An 18694-nucleotide genomic window follows, 5' to 3' on the forward strand; every position below is an offset into this window, starting at 1 on the left:
CTGACTGTCAGATGCTGTGGAGGCAAAAAATTGGGAACTTCAGAGGAAAGGGCGTTCCCCTCCTTCCTGTGACTGACAGGTCCGGATCTGTCTAAAGCTGCAAGCAGGCTGATGTACCCATTATAATGGAACTATGAATCTTGGCACAATGAAGAAAGTATAAAATAATCATATTCCTTTTAAGTCCTTCATTTGTTCGTGAGGGCCATGTGATTTCCCTGGATCTTTGTGGCATTGTTTAGTTGAAGCTTTCGAGTGGTTAAACTAAGACTAGAATAAGGATATTGGCAAGCTTGTCTATACGCTAATTTATAAAACTTCACTGGTTAGAATGGAAAGAGCAATTTTTATGCTGCACAAATTTCATCTTCCGAGCAGGTATAAATCCATCAACTGACCTATCTGAAAACGACTTCTGGATTGAAACCGCCATATTAACAGAATCCAAACCAACGCGAAAGAACATGCTACCAGACAGGTCAGGGATCTTAAATATCAAAGCAGCATTACAGTTTTAAAAGATATGCTTCTTGTAGAAAGCCAGAGTTCCTGCCGTGGGGGGAAAAAAAAGCAGAGGAACAGCAGATGCTTTGTAAAAATAACTGGTATGGTTTAGATTTGCAACTGAAGTAGAAGCCAAACACAATTTGAAATCCTATGCATAAAATTTTGTCCGGGGTTGTGCAATCTCCGTTTTTTTCCCCATCTTATGTAAGATGGGAAACTAATACTATTTACAGCATCCACTCAATTGTTGCTTTAAACTTTAAGGAAATAGTAAAAGGCCAGTCTCTACTGTAGTCACACTTATCCTTGTTTCCAGAGACACTTCTATGTCTCTCACTAAAGATGGCAATTTACAAAGCACAAGTCAAATATTTTTGTTATAACTACTGAGATATCTAAATGCCTTACCTACGCCAACAATACTTTACTGTAGCAAAGTGGCGCTTCTGCTAGAATTAAGGTTAAGACCAGCTTTCTCTTTAAAGCTCAACTGTTTTAAATGCACTAAAATCTATTTCAAAACAATCCATATAACCAAATTTTAATGTGCCTCGGGGCTCCAGATAGGGTCAGTGATCCAAATTTGGGGTCACTTAGCCAAGGGAGTTCCCAAGACACAACTGCTAGGAAAAAGACAACTTTTTTCTAAAGCTGACACTTTCTGGTAACTTTTTTTGCATACAGACGGAGCTCAACCAAGACTCAGATCATCGCGTCATGGTTAAGGGTTACCTCAACAGAGTGCATAGCACCTACGAGCCCTTTGTGGAAAATCAAATTAAAATATTTTTAAAAAGAGTTTGCTTCTCTAGTTAGATGTGTGCCACGTGGTTATAGGTTCACACGCTTAAATCATGAGCCTAATGGATTACATTGTATATATGCAGGGAGAAAACTAACCATCTGGAAAGCTACCTCTACATCAGAGGACCCATGTGGCTCCACGGGTGAGGTATGGTCACTGAATCCAAGCACCATCCAGCCACTAAGTCACAATCCAACCTAGGGTGGAAATCTGAATTTAAAGTGGGGAAAAAAAGCAGCATCTTGCTCCAACCTGACACTGATGGCTGTTTTGTTTTGTTTTGTTGGGGGGGGGGGGGCGGGAAGAGGATATAATGAAATTATTTTTGTAAGACAAATTTAAATCATGTAAATGCTTGCTGACAGAGAAAGTGAGAAGTGGAAAGAGACTGGAAAGGAGGTATGGGGGTGTGTAGCAGGGGAACTAGAGGAAGATAGGGGCAGGGCAGCTTCTCAGCGCCAGTCTCCTGTACTGTATGTGTATGCCAGGCTCTGGGGATCCCATCCCTTTAAGGAGCTTCTAATACAACCTAGATGGAGCCACTATAAGGTGGGTGCATAACTGGTTGGAAAAACCATTCTCAGAGAGTAGTTATCAGTGGTTCACAGAGAAACTTGAAAACAGGTGCTGTTTTCATCAATCTAACAGCGACATATGATACGGTATGGCACACTGACCTGCTCATGAAGGTATCACGGGTCCTGCTACCTTGGGTCACAGCCATGGTTGAACTGTTCCTCCGTGATAACCAATTCAGAGTCCATATGGGGGAGAAGACAAGTGCTTGGAGATGACAGAGCAGTGGGTTACTCCAGGGCTCTGTGCTTTCTCCAACCCTGTTCAATGTTTACATCAATGACCTGCCAACAACGGAGTCAAGTAAGTTCATTTACGTAGACGACATCTGTTGTGGTACCCAGGCCCAGACGTTTCACAAGCTTGATGCCATCTTAAAACGGGACATGGTAAAGTTAGCTGACTACTGTAAGTCTTGGTGCCTCCAGCCAAGCACCATGAAAACAGTCTCCAGTTTGTTCCATCTTCATCATGCTAACAGAACGCAAGGACTGAACGTTTATCTGAATGGTCAGAAGGTGAAGCATGAAGAAGATCTGGTCCATCTAAGCGTGACCTCAGACCGCACACTGAGTTACCATGCCCACCTGAAGAAGGCAGTAGCTAAAGTTAAGATGTGTAACAATCTTTAGCAAACTGGCAGGTTTGTCATGGGGTGCCTGTGCTCCAACTCTGCAGATGTCAGCTCTTGCCACCTCGTAGTCGATGGCGGAGTACTGTGCACCAGTATGGAGTGGATCATCACACACCAAACTGATAGATATGCAGTTACATGGCGCCATGCACATCATCTCCGGAACCCTGTGTCCGACTCCACTCCCAGGGCTTCCAGTTCTGAGCAACATTGCTCCTCTTTATATCAGACGAGAGGTTGCCACTGGCAAGTTACTGGAGAACGTACGCACCAACCCAAGCCTGCCGCTGCACAATAACCTTTTTAAACCACCAGCAGCACGTTTGCCGTCACATCGCCCATTATGGTCTCATCTGCCATACCAGGATGTTAGGGCAGAAACATTCGGGCGAGAGGAATGGATATCTGTTCTAATCCACAACCAGTCCCTCATCACCAACCCCACAATCTGCCGGCCTGGTTTTGACCTGCCCTGTCGCCAATGGTCCCTGTTGAATAGGTTCCAGACCAGGCAAGGTCTCTGTGCAACTAACCAGTATCGCTGGGGCCTTCATGACAGCCCTTTGTGCAGCTGCAGCACAACACAGATGACGACGCACACTGTCGATTAATGCCTGCTAAATAATAAGTGGCTCACAGTCAAGCTGGAAGGCACATATCCAGTGGGGGTTCCGCAGGGATCGGTCCTGGGTTTCTTTCTGTTGAATATCTTCATCGATTATTTAGATAATGGCATAGAGAGTACACTTAAAGTTTGCAGACAATACCTAGCTGGAAGGGGTTGCAAGTGATTTGGAGGATAGGATTAAAATTCAAAATGATCTGGATAAACTGGAGAAATGGTCTGAAATAGGATGCAATTAAATAAGGACAAATGCAAAGTACTCCACTTAGGAAGGAACAATCAGTTGCACACATACAAATGTGTGCAATGACTGCCTAGGAAGGAGTACTGCAGAAAGGGATCTGGAGGTCATAGAGGAACACAAGCTAAATATCAATCAACAGCGTAAAGACTATTGCAAAAAAAGTAAACATCTTGCTAGGCTGCACAGCAGGAGTGTTATAAGCAAGACACAAGTAATTCTTCTGCTCTACTCTGCACTGAGTAGGCCTCAACTGGAGTATTGTGTCCCGTTCTGGGTGCCACATTTCAGGAAAGACATGGACAAACTGGAGAAAGTCTTGAGAAGAGCAACAGAAATGAATAAAGGTTTAGAAACATGACCTGTGAGGGAAGACTGAAAAAATTGGGTTTGTTTAGTCTGGAAAAGAGAAGACTGAGAGGGGACATAATACTAGTTATCAAGTCCATCAAAGGTTGTCACAAGGAAGAGATAGAAAAATTATTCACCTTAACTTCTGAGGATAGGACAAGAAGCAATGGGCTTAAATTGCAGCAAGGGTGGTTTAGGTTGGACATTAGGAAAAACTTCCTGTCAGGGTGGTTAAGCACCAGAATAAACTGCCTAGGGAGGTTGTGGAATCTCCGTCATTGGAGATTTTTAAGAGCAGGTTAGACAAACACCTGTCCGGGATGGTCTAGATAACACTTAGTCCTGCCATGAGTGCAGGGGCCTGGACTATATAACCTCTCCCTTCCAGTCCTGTCAGGAATGGTCTAGATCAGAGGTTCTCAATCTTTTTCTTTCTGATATAGACCAGAACTCTCCCCAACATGCTATAAAACTCGAAAGCCCACCTGTACCACTACCGTTTTTCTGAATATCAAGTAGATTAAAAGTCAGGGCTGACATTAGGGTGTAGCAAGCAGAGCAATTGCCCAGGGCCTCACACCACAGTGAGCCCCTCAAAGTTAAGTTGCTCAGGCTTCAGCTTTCTGCCCTGTGCCCCAGTGAGTAACACCAGCCCTGCTCTCTGGTTTATTTTGGCAGACCCCCTGAAACCCCAAACCCCTGGTTGAGAATCACTGTTCTAGATAATACTTAGTCATTCCTTGAGTGTAGGGGACTGGACTAGAAGATCTCTACAGGTCCCTTCCAGTCATAGGCACCGACTCCATAGATACTCCAGGACTGGAACACCCACGGAAAAAAAAAATAGTGGGTGCTTAGCACACACTGGCAGCCCTACAGATCACCTCCTCTCCCTCTCCCCCCCCCTGCACTCTCCTGCCAGCTAGCGGGCCCCACAGATCAGCTCCTCCCCATCCTCCCCAGCGCCTCCCACCCGCTGCAATCAGCTTTTCAGCAGCATGCAGGAGGCGCTGAGGGAGAGAGCGAGGAGGGGAGGGGGTGCAGGAAGACTGGGGGGGGGGAATGGGATGGCAAGGGGCGGAGTGGAGGTTGAGCACCCACCCAGGAATTCAGGAAGTTGGCGCCTCTGCGTCCAGTCCTATAATTCTAGGATTCTCTCAAATCAAAGACTCCCCAGCACTGGGTGGGGGCGGGAATACCCACTGACATGAATGGAGCAGTTCACATGTCTCAGAGTTTTTGCTTCAGGCTCTATTCATCTCCTTTGGGTAGTCTCTTTCATCCAAGAACATTCTGGTTTAGATGAATGGGCCACTTAACACCTCTCTAAACTTGAAACTTTGAAGTTTGAAACCCACCTTGTGAAGAAGTCTGAGGGCTTGGCTACACTTGCACTTTATACCACAATAAAGCCACCCAGAGCGCTCTACCTTACTCCCCGTCTACACTGGCAAGGCACATAGAGCGCTTTGACTCCCTGGCTGGAGTGCTCCTGGTACTTCACCTCCGCGAGAGGGATAATGGCTGTTGCATACTGGCTGAGACGATCCAGGGTCAGTGTGAATGAGGAGTTAAGTTACTGCACTATGATTGACCTCTGGAAACGTCCTATAATCCCCTTAAGACAACTGCTCATTCTTCTCTTTGGTGTGAAATCGCTGCCCAAATGCGGAAGTGCCATTTCAGAGCTCCGTTTCAGACAGCGGCTGCTTATCTGATTGGACAAACATTTACTGTTTGCTTTGAGTGAGAGAGAGAGAGGCGGGGGGGTCGGGGGGTCTGCACTTACAAGACAGCATGCTGAAACACTCAGCACCCCAAAAACCCACTCTCTCCCCCCCCACACATCACACAACACACTCCACCCCACCTCCCTCATTTGAAAAGCACGTTGCAGCCACTTGAACGCTGGGATAGCTGCCCATAATGCACCGCTCCCAATGCCGCTGCAAGTGTTGCAAATGTGGCCACACCAGTGCGCTTGAAGCGGTCCATGTGGACAGACTGCAGCATTTTCCCTAGTGCGCTCTCTGAAGGCTGGTTTAACCCAAAGCGCTCTACAGCTGCAAGTGTGCCAGAGCCTGAGAATAAACTGTAAACATTTGGGACAAAATCTGCCTGGTCAAAGTCCCTCCACCCCCTCCACTCCCAAATAATTTTATTTTATTAATTTACTAATGTAATCTGAGTTCATCAAAATATTCAGAAGGCACTGAAACTATTTATGGGGGAAAAAATTACACATGCAAAAGGCTCACAGGGAGGGGAGTGGTGACTGGGGTGAAAGCAGGTGGGAATGGAAGGAGACAGATTTGGATTTGAGGTACTGGATGGGGCATTATGGGAATGGACAGCAGGTATTATATGGGAGAGGTTGAAGAATGTGAGGGGTAGCAGAGCAAGTTGGAGTTCTAGGGGTGGCAGGGACCTGCCAGCCCTGACTTCTCCCTTTCCATGTGTGTGCTGGATCTGGTGGAGCCCTACCCTTCTGCAAGGGACTGAGCCACTCTCCCTGCCCCTCTGTGTGAGCTAGGGAAGTGGCTGACTGAAGGGAATGCAAATTTAAACATCTGAAATCCAGAAAAAATAAATAGTTAAGATACACATCACCCCTGTTCAGGGCGGAGGGGCTGACCAGAGCGTATGGGGGAGAGACAGATGGCTGCATGGTCTTGCAGCATAGCTGGGTGAGCCTGGCTGAAACAAGCCCAGGAGTCACAGGTGGGTGTGGGTAGTGGGAGTGAGGGGCCCAGCTCAAGGCAAATAACCAAGGAAATGAGTACACAGTAGCAGAGGATCTGAGACAGCAAGGAGCAACTTCTTATATGTTAACAGCTTCTAGGTGCCAACTAATAGCTTAATGGGATGGAAATGGGAAGGAGGGAGCTGGAAATGCTGACGGGGGAACTACAGATTGCAAGGAATTGTGCGGCAGGAAGTGGAGAAGACTAAACACACATTCTCACATGCTTAAGGTTACTGTAAGCGCCATGTGATGAAACTGTCAAGGTTTTGGGGGACACACCATGGATGAGACTTCTCTCATTGGTCCTGTTAGCAACTACACATTGCAACCTTTCCAGGCATGACCATTATCCCCATTCCACTATAACAAAACATACCGGGGGGGGGGGGGGGGGTAAGAAGCTCTTAGGAATCACATGGCAACTCTGTGAACCATTACAAAGATCACTGGACTGACACTATTTCTAGCTCTGCCATTGGCCTGATGGGTGACTTTGGGCAAGTCACCTCACCTCATTTTTCCATCTGTAAAATGGGAATGATGACGTAAAATTTGTTGAGAGCTACGGATGAAAAGTGCTGTATAAAAGCTGGGTCTTTTTGTTATTATCGAGCCATATTATCAACTGCAAAGCTACCTGAGAACTATAACCATCTAAATGACCACTAACTCCTATAACACATTTCTTCCTGTTAAACACCCTCACACACCTCTAGGAAATTCCCTGACAAAAACCATTCATTAATGTAGAATTAAGGTTATCCAGAGATATCTCATGCCCCGCAGAATGTCATGTTCAGCGAAACTCGAACCTCTAAAAACCAGAAAAGTTCAGGTATGCATTAGTGCAATATGTTGGAAATTGAGAGGCACCTGGTGAGCCTTATAGTCATTCCTCCCACTGATTGAAGCACAAGTCCCTACAGACAAGGCCATGACCATTCCCCCTGGCATCAGCTAGTAGGTACTTGCTCAGTCTCAACTTCTTTGCAAAAAGACAAAAGCTATATGTCTTCTAAACAGCCCTGCACTGAAGAGGAGAAAACAGTCTTGTCACACCTGTAAAATGGGGATAATGATGTTAAACTTTGAGACCTACTGATATAAGGCGCTACATGAAGTGAGCTGTAGCTCACGAAAGCTCATGCTCAAATAAATTGGTTAGTCTCTAAGGTGCCACAAGTACTCCTTTTCTTTTTGCGAATACAGACTAACATGGCTGTTACTCTGAAACCTACATAAAAGCTAGGTCTTTTTGATAATTACCTAGCAACAGTAGCGTTATCAGTTGCAAACCTGTGTGAAAACTACAACTGCCTACATGACCACTAACCTCTACCAATAAACATTTCTCTTTCTGTTTAAGAAGAAAAAAAATTGGAAGTGGCATGGCAAAAATCTTTGTTAACACACAGTTAACATTGCCTGTTGATAGCTGGTGTCTTTTCAGAACACTCGGTTCAGCAAAACTCAAACTTCTCCAAACCAGGAAAGACTAAGTTACGCAACTGGAAAAGAAACGAGAAGGAAGAATGCTAGAGAAAGTGTGATGAGAGAAAGAAAAGAAAAAGAAAAAGGCGTAGTAAAAATTTCACGAGGCATAAAAGTATCAGAAAGAAGGACAACACTGTTCACATTTCTGTTTGTTAACAATTTAGAGCATTACTATTAACAATTATCTGAAATTACATGGATTATTTTGGTATTCTTATTAGATTTTTAAAGACTTCACTAGTTTTATAAAGAATCACTGATTTTTCATGTTTTCTAGAACATTGTGTCGTGGAAGTACAGGATAACCCCATTTATACTGATATTTAAAAATATTCAAACTGTTTACATCTTCTCATATACATTTGTATATTCCAAAGGACAAAGAATACAAAGTGACAGCAATACTGCAGTAGTGTGTTATCATGCACAAGACCCAGTGTTAATCCAGTAGACCATGCAGCCACTTGAACAGTGACATGGTATCAATAGACTGTATTAGAGCTGATGAATTACAACGTTATAGAGACTGATAAAAGAATAGGCAAGACCACGAACACTAATGTTTAGCTCCAAGAGAATTCAATCTATATTAGATTTATTAGGTGTCAGACACCATTACAAGGCATTAAATGAAATTCTTCTTTCCATTATAAAACCATGCATAGCCACCAAGTAATTTTTTATGTCCATGTACATAAGTGCCACACATATGAAGTGTACTTTTGGAAAGAACATTGCAGTAAATAGGTTTTTCCTTACAAGCCAGCAGTCACTCAGGCAATATGCCACAGCAATTTATAATCGTAACAACTGCTATTCAGAGACGATAGGATTTTTTCAAAGTTTGATTATTTTTGTTAGAGCAAAGCCATTTGCACTGCTACAGTGAGAGAGAGAGAGAGAGTGTGTATGTGTGTGTGTTCTTTATGATAATACTTCTGTAAAAATTCACTCCAGGCTGAAGCTTCTTATAGTAAGTACAACAGTAAGTTCACAATTTGCTGTCTTTTCTTTTAGTGAAGAGTTTTTAAATGAACAATCTTTTGGAAACACTGCAGTATTGTATCTCAGCGTTCCTAATAGAGAATATTAAGATCACATTCTCCAGGAGTTTGCATGTGAACTTTGGTACACCATATACCCCTGGGGGAATTCTGCGCCAAAAATTTTTTAAAATTCTGCATATTTTGTCAAAACAACACAATATAATCACTCCAGTGTCAGTATTTTGGAAATTTATTTCAAAATACCTGTCAACAAGTATGTCAACAATATAGACAACAACAACAAAAAAGATTCCCTAAGGAGTAGATAGTTAAAGAATTCCTTATAAATTAATTCCAGTTGGGAGGAGCTGGAGGGGGCTCTGTGGGGACCCCAGAGCCCAACCTCAGCAATCACCCTCAGAGCCCACACACCCACATTCCCCTCCCCCCGCCCAGACACCTGTACCCCCAGAGCCTTTACTTCCCCCAGCTTCTTTACTGTTCCATCGTGGGACATGACATGGTGCAGCCCTCCCCTTCCACACCCTTTGTCAGAGCTGGGTCTCCCATACCCTCTCCCATCCCAGGGAGAATGAAGACCAAGCCAGACAGCGAGAGCACGCAGCCTCCATCCCCGCTGGGCTGGGCATCCCACTCACTGCGAGCTGGGTTCTGCAGAGTTCAGTGGCCCCTAGTTGTGTCCAGCAGCTCTGCAGCCTCAATTCTGCAGGGGAAACATGGAATTCTGCATTGCGCACTGGTATAGAATTTCCCCAGGAGTAATTAGCCCTAGTATCTCAGTCACCTTTGAGGCCAACGGAACTGCTACCAGAAAGGTTACTTTGATGGAAAGAAGAAAGAGTACATGTAGCAAATGGCTTGAAAGGTGGGCTCATTAACTTTGCCAGTACAACATTTAGATCTCAAGTAGGGGGACACTACTCCCAAAGGGTCTTTAAGATATCTAGTTACCATATGGTGTGAAACTGTGGATATCCATAACTGGAGGGTAGAGAGCTGAAATGGGCTGTGAGATGAACACTCAGGGAGTCATGGAGAGTCCAGAGTTCTTTAATAATAGAAGGTAGTCCAGTACACTGGGTATCTGAGCTAGAGACTGAAATAACTGGCATGCTTAGACAGTGAACCACTTTGCAGAATAAGTCTGCCTTGTAGAGTCCTTTGTCCTGTGGATAAGAATGTTGTGACATCAGTAGAGAGAACTTGCTCAACTGAGGTAAATTAACCAGCATCCATGCCATGAGGTCCAGGGAGTATGACTCCATAGGGCGGATCTTACCGTCTTTTTGCCATATTACATCTGGCTGTAGAGGCAATGGTACTGGAGGTTGGATGGAGAGATTCTTTAGATCTGAGACCCAGAACTGCTTCTGCTATGCTAGAGCTTTTGATGATGATCCTGGGTGATTCCTGCCCGAGTTTCCTGAGAATGTTCAGGATGAATGCACTTATAGGGTAAACACCTCAGGCCCTGGAACCAGAGTATCATATATGCATTAGACACAATTCCTGCATTGTGTCTTCCTCTGAAACAAAGCTTTTGACATTTCCAGAGTTTTCTCTGGTGGCAAAAAGATCTATGGTTGGATGACCCCCCCATCTGAGAAATATGTTTGGACAGTGTCCTTCACTGTCCATTTGGTCATTTCTGAAGTGTCTGCTGAGGTGATCTTCTAGCACATTCTGTAATCCTGTGAGGTGTACTGCTTTCAATTCCATGGAGGATACAAAAGTTCTGCAGACGTACAGCTTATTGACATAGAGGGATGGAACTTGCTCCCCTCATTTGTTTTCACAAAACATGGATTTTGTATTATCCATCATGATTTGACTTGCCAGTCTTTCATAAGCAGGAGGAAAATCGTGCACACCCACCAAATAGCTCTTAGCTCCATAACATTTAGGTGAAGTCGTGTTTTCTGAGGAGTCCACATACCTTATGTTTCAAGGTTGTTCAAATGGGCTTCCAACAAAATGTGAAAGTCTCTATCACCAACATCTTTAATAGCAGTGGCGGAGAGAATGGTATTCCCTTGCAGACTTTCAGATGATCTTTCCACTAGTTTAACAATGACAGGACTTTCTGGGGGGACATGCACTGACACACTCAGGTGATGCCTGCTTGGCTGATATACAGACTTCAATTTCTTTGCATGCATTGAAGATGAAGTCTGGTATACTGAGTTACATATATGCAGGAGGCCATATGAGAAAAGTCCTCACCGATGGTCTTGGGGTGAGCTTGTAGGTGGGTGGGCACATCTAGTGTGGCTTGAAGTCTTTCTTGTGATATGGAGGAGTGCAGACTGTCTAGAAACTTCTGCAATTTTTCCTGCACTACCGCCACAGGCATTTCTAACACGTCTGCCATGTGGCACAGAAGTTTCTAAAATGTTTTGAAATAAGGCTGAGTGGACGTAGAGTTCATAACTGGTTCATCAGGTGAGGAGGAAGTGTGCCACTGTTTGGAGTTATTCTTCCTAGTGTACAACGAGTTTGTGCCAGCTGTACCTCTTGTGCAACTCTACAAGTTTTTATAGCGAAGGGAGATGTAACTCTAGAGAGGTCAGGAGGAGTTAATTTCCTCATCAGCTGTATCCCCGCAAGGGTCCAGTATGGCCAAGTTGGACATTATAGGCGTAAAGGACTGGGGGTTACGGGTTAGATACAAAGAGGAGTGCTCTCTTTGAGATTCCACAGGTCTATGCCTAAAATGACAGCTCCTTGATCCTCCATCTGACCAGTAGGGATTATATACATGGGAATGAGGAGAATGGGTGCAGGATACCTCCCTACTATGATCAGAATGGGAGCAAGAAGGGAAGAGAATTTCTCCTCTAATGATGGGGCTAGTCTTCACAGAATTATAGAAATGTAGGGCTGGAAGGGACCTCAAGAGGTCATCTAGTCCACTTCTCGCATCAAGGCAGGAAATCCTTATCGCATCTTATATCTCCCCTACTACTGTAGCTGAAGAGGTATCTGTAACATACAGGCACACTCATAGCTGAGGATAGTAATGGTGATTTAGGCTGTGCAATCACGACAAGATCACTTGATACCAAATATAAGTTTGGTGTGAGAAAGTCAGTGAGAGGAGCATCTGTATCGTAAGGGTCAGCACTAGCGTCCTGGGTACCGGAGGCATTGGTACTGTGTACACAAATATTGGTACCAAGAAGTCAGTACTGGGTGAAGTGCAGACCTCTGCCTAAGACAGTATCACACATTCAGATATCAGGTTTTGCCAGGGTGTAAGAGGAACCCGATTTGGGCTCTGACCTACCCTTTGCCTGAGTAGTCTGAAGAAAGCAATGCCTCATTTTACTACATCCTAGGAAGAGGAAACCTAGGCCTGTGCTTACTGTGAGCATGATGTTCCTTCCCACTCCTTTTAGATGACTGGGTGCAGGAAGACAGCTACGTTGTCTGTCTCAGTATATGAAGGTTTCTTTGAAGAGTGAGCCCAGGAGCTGGGAACTGAGCTGTAGCTCACAGGAACCATGACAGAGGAAGCTGGTTCAGGCCTGGTAGGGTCCCCTTCCTCTGGTCCCGAGGAGACTCTTGCTGAGTGCTCCAGGAGAAAAAGTTTAAGATTGGTCTCTCTCACCTTCTGCATCCTCTTGGAGAAAAAGTGATAGATTGCGCAATATAAGGGACAGGCCCCATTCTAAAAGGAAAAAGGCACCTTGAGTGCCCTTCATTGAACAGAACAGCTACATTAAGGAGGGGGATGTTCTGAATTCCAGGTTTCAGCCAAAGCAGCAAAATCCCAGTATTAGGAAGTCCCTAAAAATAACACTCCTTTATTAGTGTTATCCCCAAACTAGCATAAAAAGGAGAACACTACTCTGACTATATCACTACATACACACACAACAATCAGAAAAGTTGCACATTGTGCAGAAAAGCAGACACTACAGATGTTCCGTTTTACAGCCATAGGCAGTAAGAAGGAACGGAGGGATAGCTGGGCTTGCTCCATCCTTTACGTCCTTGAATGTGGGTGGAGGGTAGGGTGGTGGTGCACAAGAGCATCCAGGGACACTGCTGTCCAGTAGAATCCAATCTCATGCACATGAGCACCAGAAGTGGAATATACATGGACAATCATTCAAAGAACACAATAGTCTTCCTTGGCCGTGTGAAGAAACTGAACTACTAATCCACCCAAAATAAAGTTACATTATTTTCAAATTTAATTCAGAAAAGGCTTAGTGGTTTGTTCTAAACCAGGTTGGGTGAGGTAAGAATTTTGTTTTTAAAAATGTTGTATGGCCTGGTGGCAATCTTTTATGTATAAACATCAGTTTGGTATAACTTTTGCCCCTTTTATGGTGAGTATTTTTCAGCACAGACAAGTTAATGGCTCATAAGGAATTACTTCCTAAATCCAGACTGCTGAAAAGAATATATAGATGTACAGAAAGGAAATAAACTAATAAAAACATGTCCATCTTCTCCTTCTAACCAAAAGTACTTCCTCTCCAAAAGGATTCTAGGCAGGACAAAAGAGGTCTGAGACAACTTCTTTCCTAGTACATAGTCCTATAACCAGACAACCATGAAAACTACTAAAACTTGAGCAGATTTAGCAGGATCCACGCATTTCCAAGTTTCCAATGCAGGAAGTCTTTGGTTCAGACTTACGTGCAACATTGAACAAACAGGATCTTCAAAGTTAGCAGTTAGGTACTGGAAGTCAGCCACAGAAAAAACAACTGCTTTATAAATTAACAAGAATTTACTTAAAAGTCCTCCCTTACCTTCTGTACTTAATCCAGGACTTGAGGTGAATTTTGCTACATCGACAATCTTGACAGCAAACTGTTGCCCAGTTTCTCTGTTGATACATCGCCGCACAACACTGAATGGACCCCTAAAAATAAAACAAAAACAGTTGGATTTTCTGCATTAAAAGAATTACAAACTATTTCGTTCTCCTTTGTGTGTTTAGCTGTACAGTTCCAAATATTTCCTAACACATGTAAGGTTACATTTTTGGAACTATAATACAGTGCAGAAGGTGTGTACCTCTCACCCAAGTTGTCCAACACAAAATGTAATTGCTACTAGAGTTTAATGTAAACAGCATTTGACAAACTTGATATTTTCATTTTTAAAAGTTCATAAATAATTTACTTCATACAGTTTGCTTGTAAAGGATACAACTAATAGAACCTATACAAAATCATCATACTATTGCTAAAATGTAAGTGTAATTTGTTTATTATGATACAAAATACAGTAAGAAAAACACTGCAAAATACCTTTACATTTATATTACACAGATTTACTATTACCACATTTAATTCTAGAAAATGTTGTGATATATATATTCTAATAGGCTCAAATCCTGCAGTCCATTCTCATTCTATTGATTTCAGTGGGAATTTGCCTGAGTAAAAAAAAAAAGTGAATAAACTCTGACTGAGGAATCCAGGATATGACTGACTAAAAGTACTGTTCAATATAAAGAGAAAGAATAAAAAATGCATTCAATTCTATTATTTTTAAATGCCTATTAAGAAACACTTAGAAAGGATAGTTTAAAATAGTCAAACCTACAAAAAATGTAAGTAAATCTTTCCACTTACATCACCAGCCAGTGAATTTTAAACCAACACAGGAGACATGGGAAATTTCCATTACTACTCTATATTTAAAACTCCAGGGTAATAGAAATACATCTAAAATTTTCTTTGATCTTTATTCCTTAAAGAGCCATCATGGAATCAAAGACGCTACATATAATAAAAGATTTGTTAGATTATCTAAAAAGAAAAGGAGTACTTGGGGCACCTTAGAGACTAACCAATTTATTTGAGCATAAGCTTTTGTGAGCTACAGCTCACTTCATCGGATGCATACTGTGGAAAGTACAGAAGATGTTTTTATACACACAAACCATGAAAAAATGGATGATTAACACTACAAAAGGTTTTCTCTCCCCCCACCCCACTCTCCTGCTGGTAATAGCTTATGTAAAGTGATCACTCTCCTTACAATGTGTATTATAATCAAGGTAGGCCATTTCCAGCACAAATCCAGGTTTTCTCCCCCACACATACCACACAACAGAACCACTAACCCAGGAACCTATCCTTGCAACAAAGCCCGTTGCCAACTGTGCCCACATATCTATTCAGGGGACACCATCATAGGGCCTAATAACATCAGCCACACTATCAGAGGCTCGTTCACCTGCACATCCACCAATGTGATATATGCCATCATGTGCCAGCAATGCCCCTCTGCCATGTACATTGGTCAAACTGGACAGTCTCTACGTAAAAGAATAAATGGACACAAATCAGATGTCAAGAATTATAACATTCATAAACCAGTCGGAGAATACTTCAATCTCTCTGGTCACGCGATTACAGACATGAAAGTTGCGATATTACAACAGAAAAACTTCAAATCCAGACTCCAGCGAGAGACTGCTGAATTGGAATTCATTTGCAAATTGGATACAATTAACTTACGCTTGAATAGAGACTGGGAGTGGCTAGGTCATTATGCAAGGTAACCTATTTCCCCTTGTTTTTTCCTACCCTCTCCCCCTTCCTCAGACGTTCTTATTAAACCCTGGATTTGTGCTGGAAATGGCCCACCTTGATTATCATACACATTGTAAGGAGAGTGATCACTTTACATAAGCTATTACCAGCAGGAGAGTGGGGTGGGGGGAGAGAAAACCTTTTGTAGTGATAATCACCCATTTTTTCATGGTTTGTGTGTATAAAAACGTCTTCTGTACTTTCCATAGTATGCATCCGATGAAGTGAGCTGTAGCTCACGAAAGCTTATGCTCAAATAAATTGGTTAGTCTCTAAGGTGCCACAAGTACTCCTTTTCCTTTTGCAAATACAGACTAACACGGCTGTTATTCTGAAACCTTAGATTATCTAGTTTATACACCTAACAATACATTTAATCCTGCAAAAACGGTTTGCAGTTCAAAATAGCTGTATGTGCCTTAATGTTTTCCAAAATCTAAGTCCAGAATGATGGTATCCCCAAGAAATGCCACAATATACAGATGAGAGACAAGGTGGATGAGTTAATCTCTTTTACTGGACCAACTTCTGTTGGTGAGAGAGACAACCTTTTCAGCTATACAGAGCATTATGTGGCTCGAAAACTTGTCTCTCTCACCAACAGAAGTTGCTCCAATAAAAGATATCGCACCCACCTTGTCTAATATCCTCGAACTGACATGGCTACAAATAAACAACAATATATGGTTTATATTGACCTCACTTCTACACAGATTTCTTTGAAAATTGATCCGTAAGTGTCATAACCCAACACACATTTTTGGAAGTCATTTGTTAATATTAGGATTTAACTTTAACATTCTTAGTGCTAACATGCTATGCGACAAAACAACTTTAATTTGTAATATTTTCATATAAATTGCATCCCACAATGCTTTAATGTTAGATAACGCAATTACCCACTACTGCTATTTAACTAGGTAAGTTACTCGGTACAGACATGAAAGAAAATGTTTTCAGATAAGATTATGGGAACTTAGGAAGGCAGTAGTCACAAAACGTATATATTTTATTTTATTTTTGTTGTTGTTGCTTCTTTAACAGTGATAACAAAGGGCAACTTGTAAAGTTAAATTGCCATGCACTCAGAAAATTAGGCTAACGTACCAGTTGACAAGGAAACTGACATTCAAGAAGTTTCTCTGAAAGATAAAGGAAGTAATTTAAAGCATATGGATGGAAGCTGTGCATGGAAGATTCATGTTTTTCTGTTGATTGGAATAAAAAGCAGAGTGCTTAGGTTAAAGGATGAGTTTTCCCTTCTAGACAGCAAACTGCAAGTCAGGTTATGGATCTCCGACTCCTGAGACTACAAAGTGACAGCCTTTCTAGTTCTCAATAGAGACTTTTTAGGGGAAAGGGTGGAGAAAATAAGTGAAAAAAGTTTCAGTTTAAATATGTTTATTTACTAATCGTTTTAATTTTAGTTTGATGTTCTTGTACATACAGGGTGATTTTTGGAATTTAATTATTCTTTTAATGCTGATTCCATTTTTGACTCCAGATTACTATTGTAAAAGTCTAAAAATTACATTTTATCCATTTTACCAGTCCTTATAGTCTTTTATTTAAAACAGTAATAGTATCCTAAAAAAAGGAAGAGGAGGGAGAGTGTAGAGTCTAACTTGAAGCCTACTAAACATTGTAACAGGAATCAGAGAAAATATTCTTAGTCTTGGACAAATTAAACACACAAAAAAGGATAACTAAACCCTAAATTATATTATCCTCTAGTGAAAACCCCCTCCAAATTGCACTGTCCTTCAGATGAATAGCTAGAGATACAAAAGTGTGACTGCCTCTTTTTAAAATAAATTACAAGCTAAGGTCTCGATCTTGCAAAAACATATGCATGTGTTTTACCTTACATATGTAAGGCCCACTGTGTGCAATGTAAAGTTAAACATGTGCAAAAGTGTTTGCATGATCAAAGCTCAAACAGGCAATTTTTTTCTCACTAATATCCAAGCTGGGTGCATAGGTATCCATATTTGGAATGTCCTATTACTTTTCAATATTTATTAAGGGAACATTTTAGCCACACTCAACATGGATATTTTTAAAAATTATTAAATGAAAAAGCCTAAGTATACAGGTATAAAAATATTTCATTCATAGATCCTTAGACAGAAATTGTACCAATGCAGTTGACCAGCAAGACACATTCCTTAATTAATACATTATGGAACTTAAATTTAACAGTCCTGTAGCCTTTATAGTGAAGCCTTCTTTAGTGACTAAATATGCTAGGCTGGAACGGTCTTTTTTTCACACTTGACAACCAGAGCTAATTTACGTATCAGGGTACAGGATCTACTTTTACAGCTGTAGTCTGCATTTCTCCAGAAGGCTAAATACACCTGTAGCATTATTCCAGAAGGGAAAGCACCTGGAGAATAATAATGTTATAGTTTCATAATTAAACGATCTTCAATGAAGAATGGAAATCTAGGTTTTAGAACTAGGCTTCTTTAGAAAAAAGGATGTTGAGGAATTCCAAAATGGTTATTTATTATTCATACTACAGTAACACCTAGTGGTCCCAAAGATCAGGGACCATCATATCAACTAAACTAAAAGACTGTTTCTGCAAAGCTTATGGTTTAATTAAATGGTTACCTAGTTTATCATATTCCAACATTGAAGGATGTACAGGAATTATATAGATTTTCTGTATTTTTCTACAGAGGCCTCAGATTTGTCTGCATGTGCATATTCCACAGGAAGCCATTTCTTTTGGCTACCTAATGCTCCAGCAGCACCAATGGGAAATTAAGGGTAATTACCTTTAGAATACTGCAGGATATATTTTGAATACACCATTTTAAGGTAAATAGGTTGGATGATACTAAACATTCGTTAGTATTTTTTTGTTTTGTTTTGTTTTAATTCAGTGGATGAAGTTCTACTCAGGAAAGTAAGTGTAATGACATGGGCTTTAAAGTAGAGCAGGAAGATACTGAGTGCATGCTTCCCCACAAGAGCTTTTCCAGTAAAACACTGCTATGCAACAGCTATTCTTCCTATTGGAGGGCTCTGCTCTAAAAATATTTGGGGCCTGTTTTCCAAGTCTCATCCTACAATGCAATCAGCCAATTTCTTTTTCAATTAGACTATCTATTGCTAATAAACGTCATGCTTCGGG

General features: G+C 41.8%; 1 protein-coding gene across 10 annotated transcripts in view; it reads right to left on the reverse strand.

Annotated features, from left to right (window-relative positions):
- CASK (calcium/calmodulin dependent serine protein kinase) overlaps window positions 1-18694 on the reverse strand; it is a 411477-nt gene that overhangs the window by 287968 nt on the left and 104815 nt on the right. For all 10 annotated transcript variants that reach the window (XM_074969135.1, XM_074969125.1, XM_074969132.1 and 7 more), the window contains exon 2: window positions 13753-13865. In XM_074969135.1, the coding sequence (XP_074825236.1) occupies window positions 13753-13865 (113 nt within the window). The remainder of the gene's footprint in view (window positions 1-13752; window positions 13866-18694) is intronic.

The sequence above is a fragment of the Natator depressus genome, chromosome 1, assembly GCF_965152275.1.
Source record: "Natator depressus isolate rNatDep1 chromosome 1, rNatDep2.hap1, whole genome shotgun sequence".
Classification (NCBI taxonomy): domain Eukaryota; kingdom Metazoa; phylum Chordata; order Testudines; family Cheloniidae; genus Natator; species Natator depressus.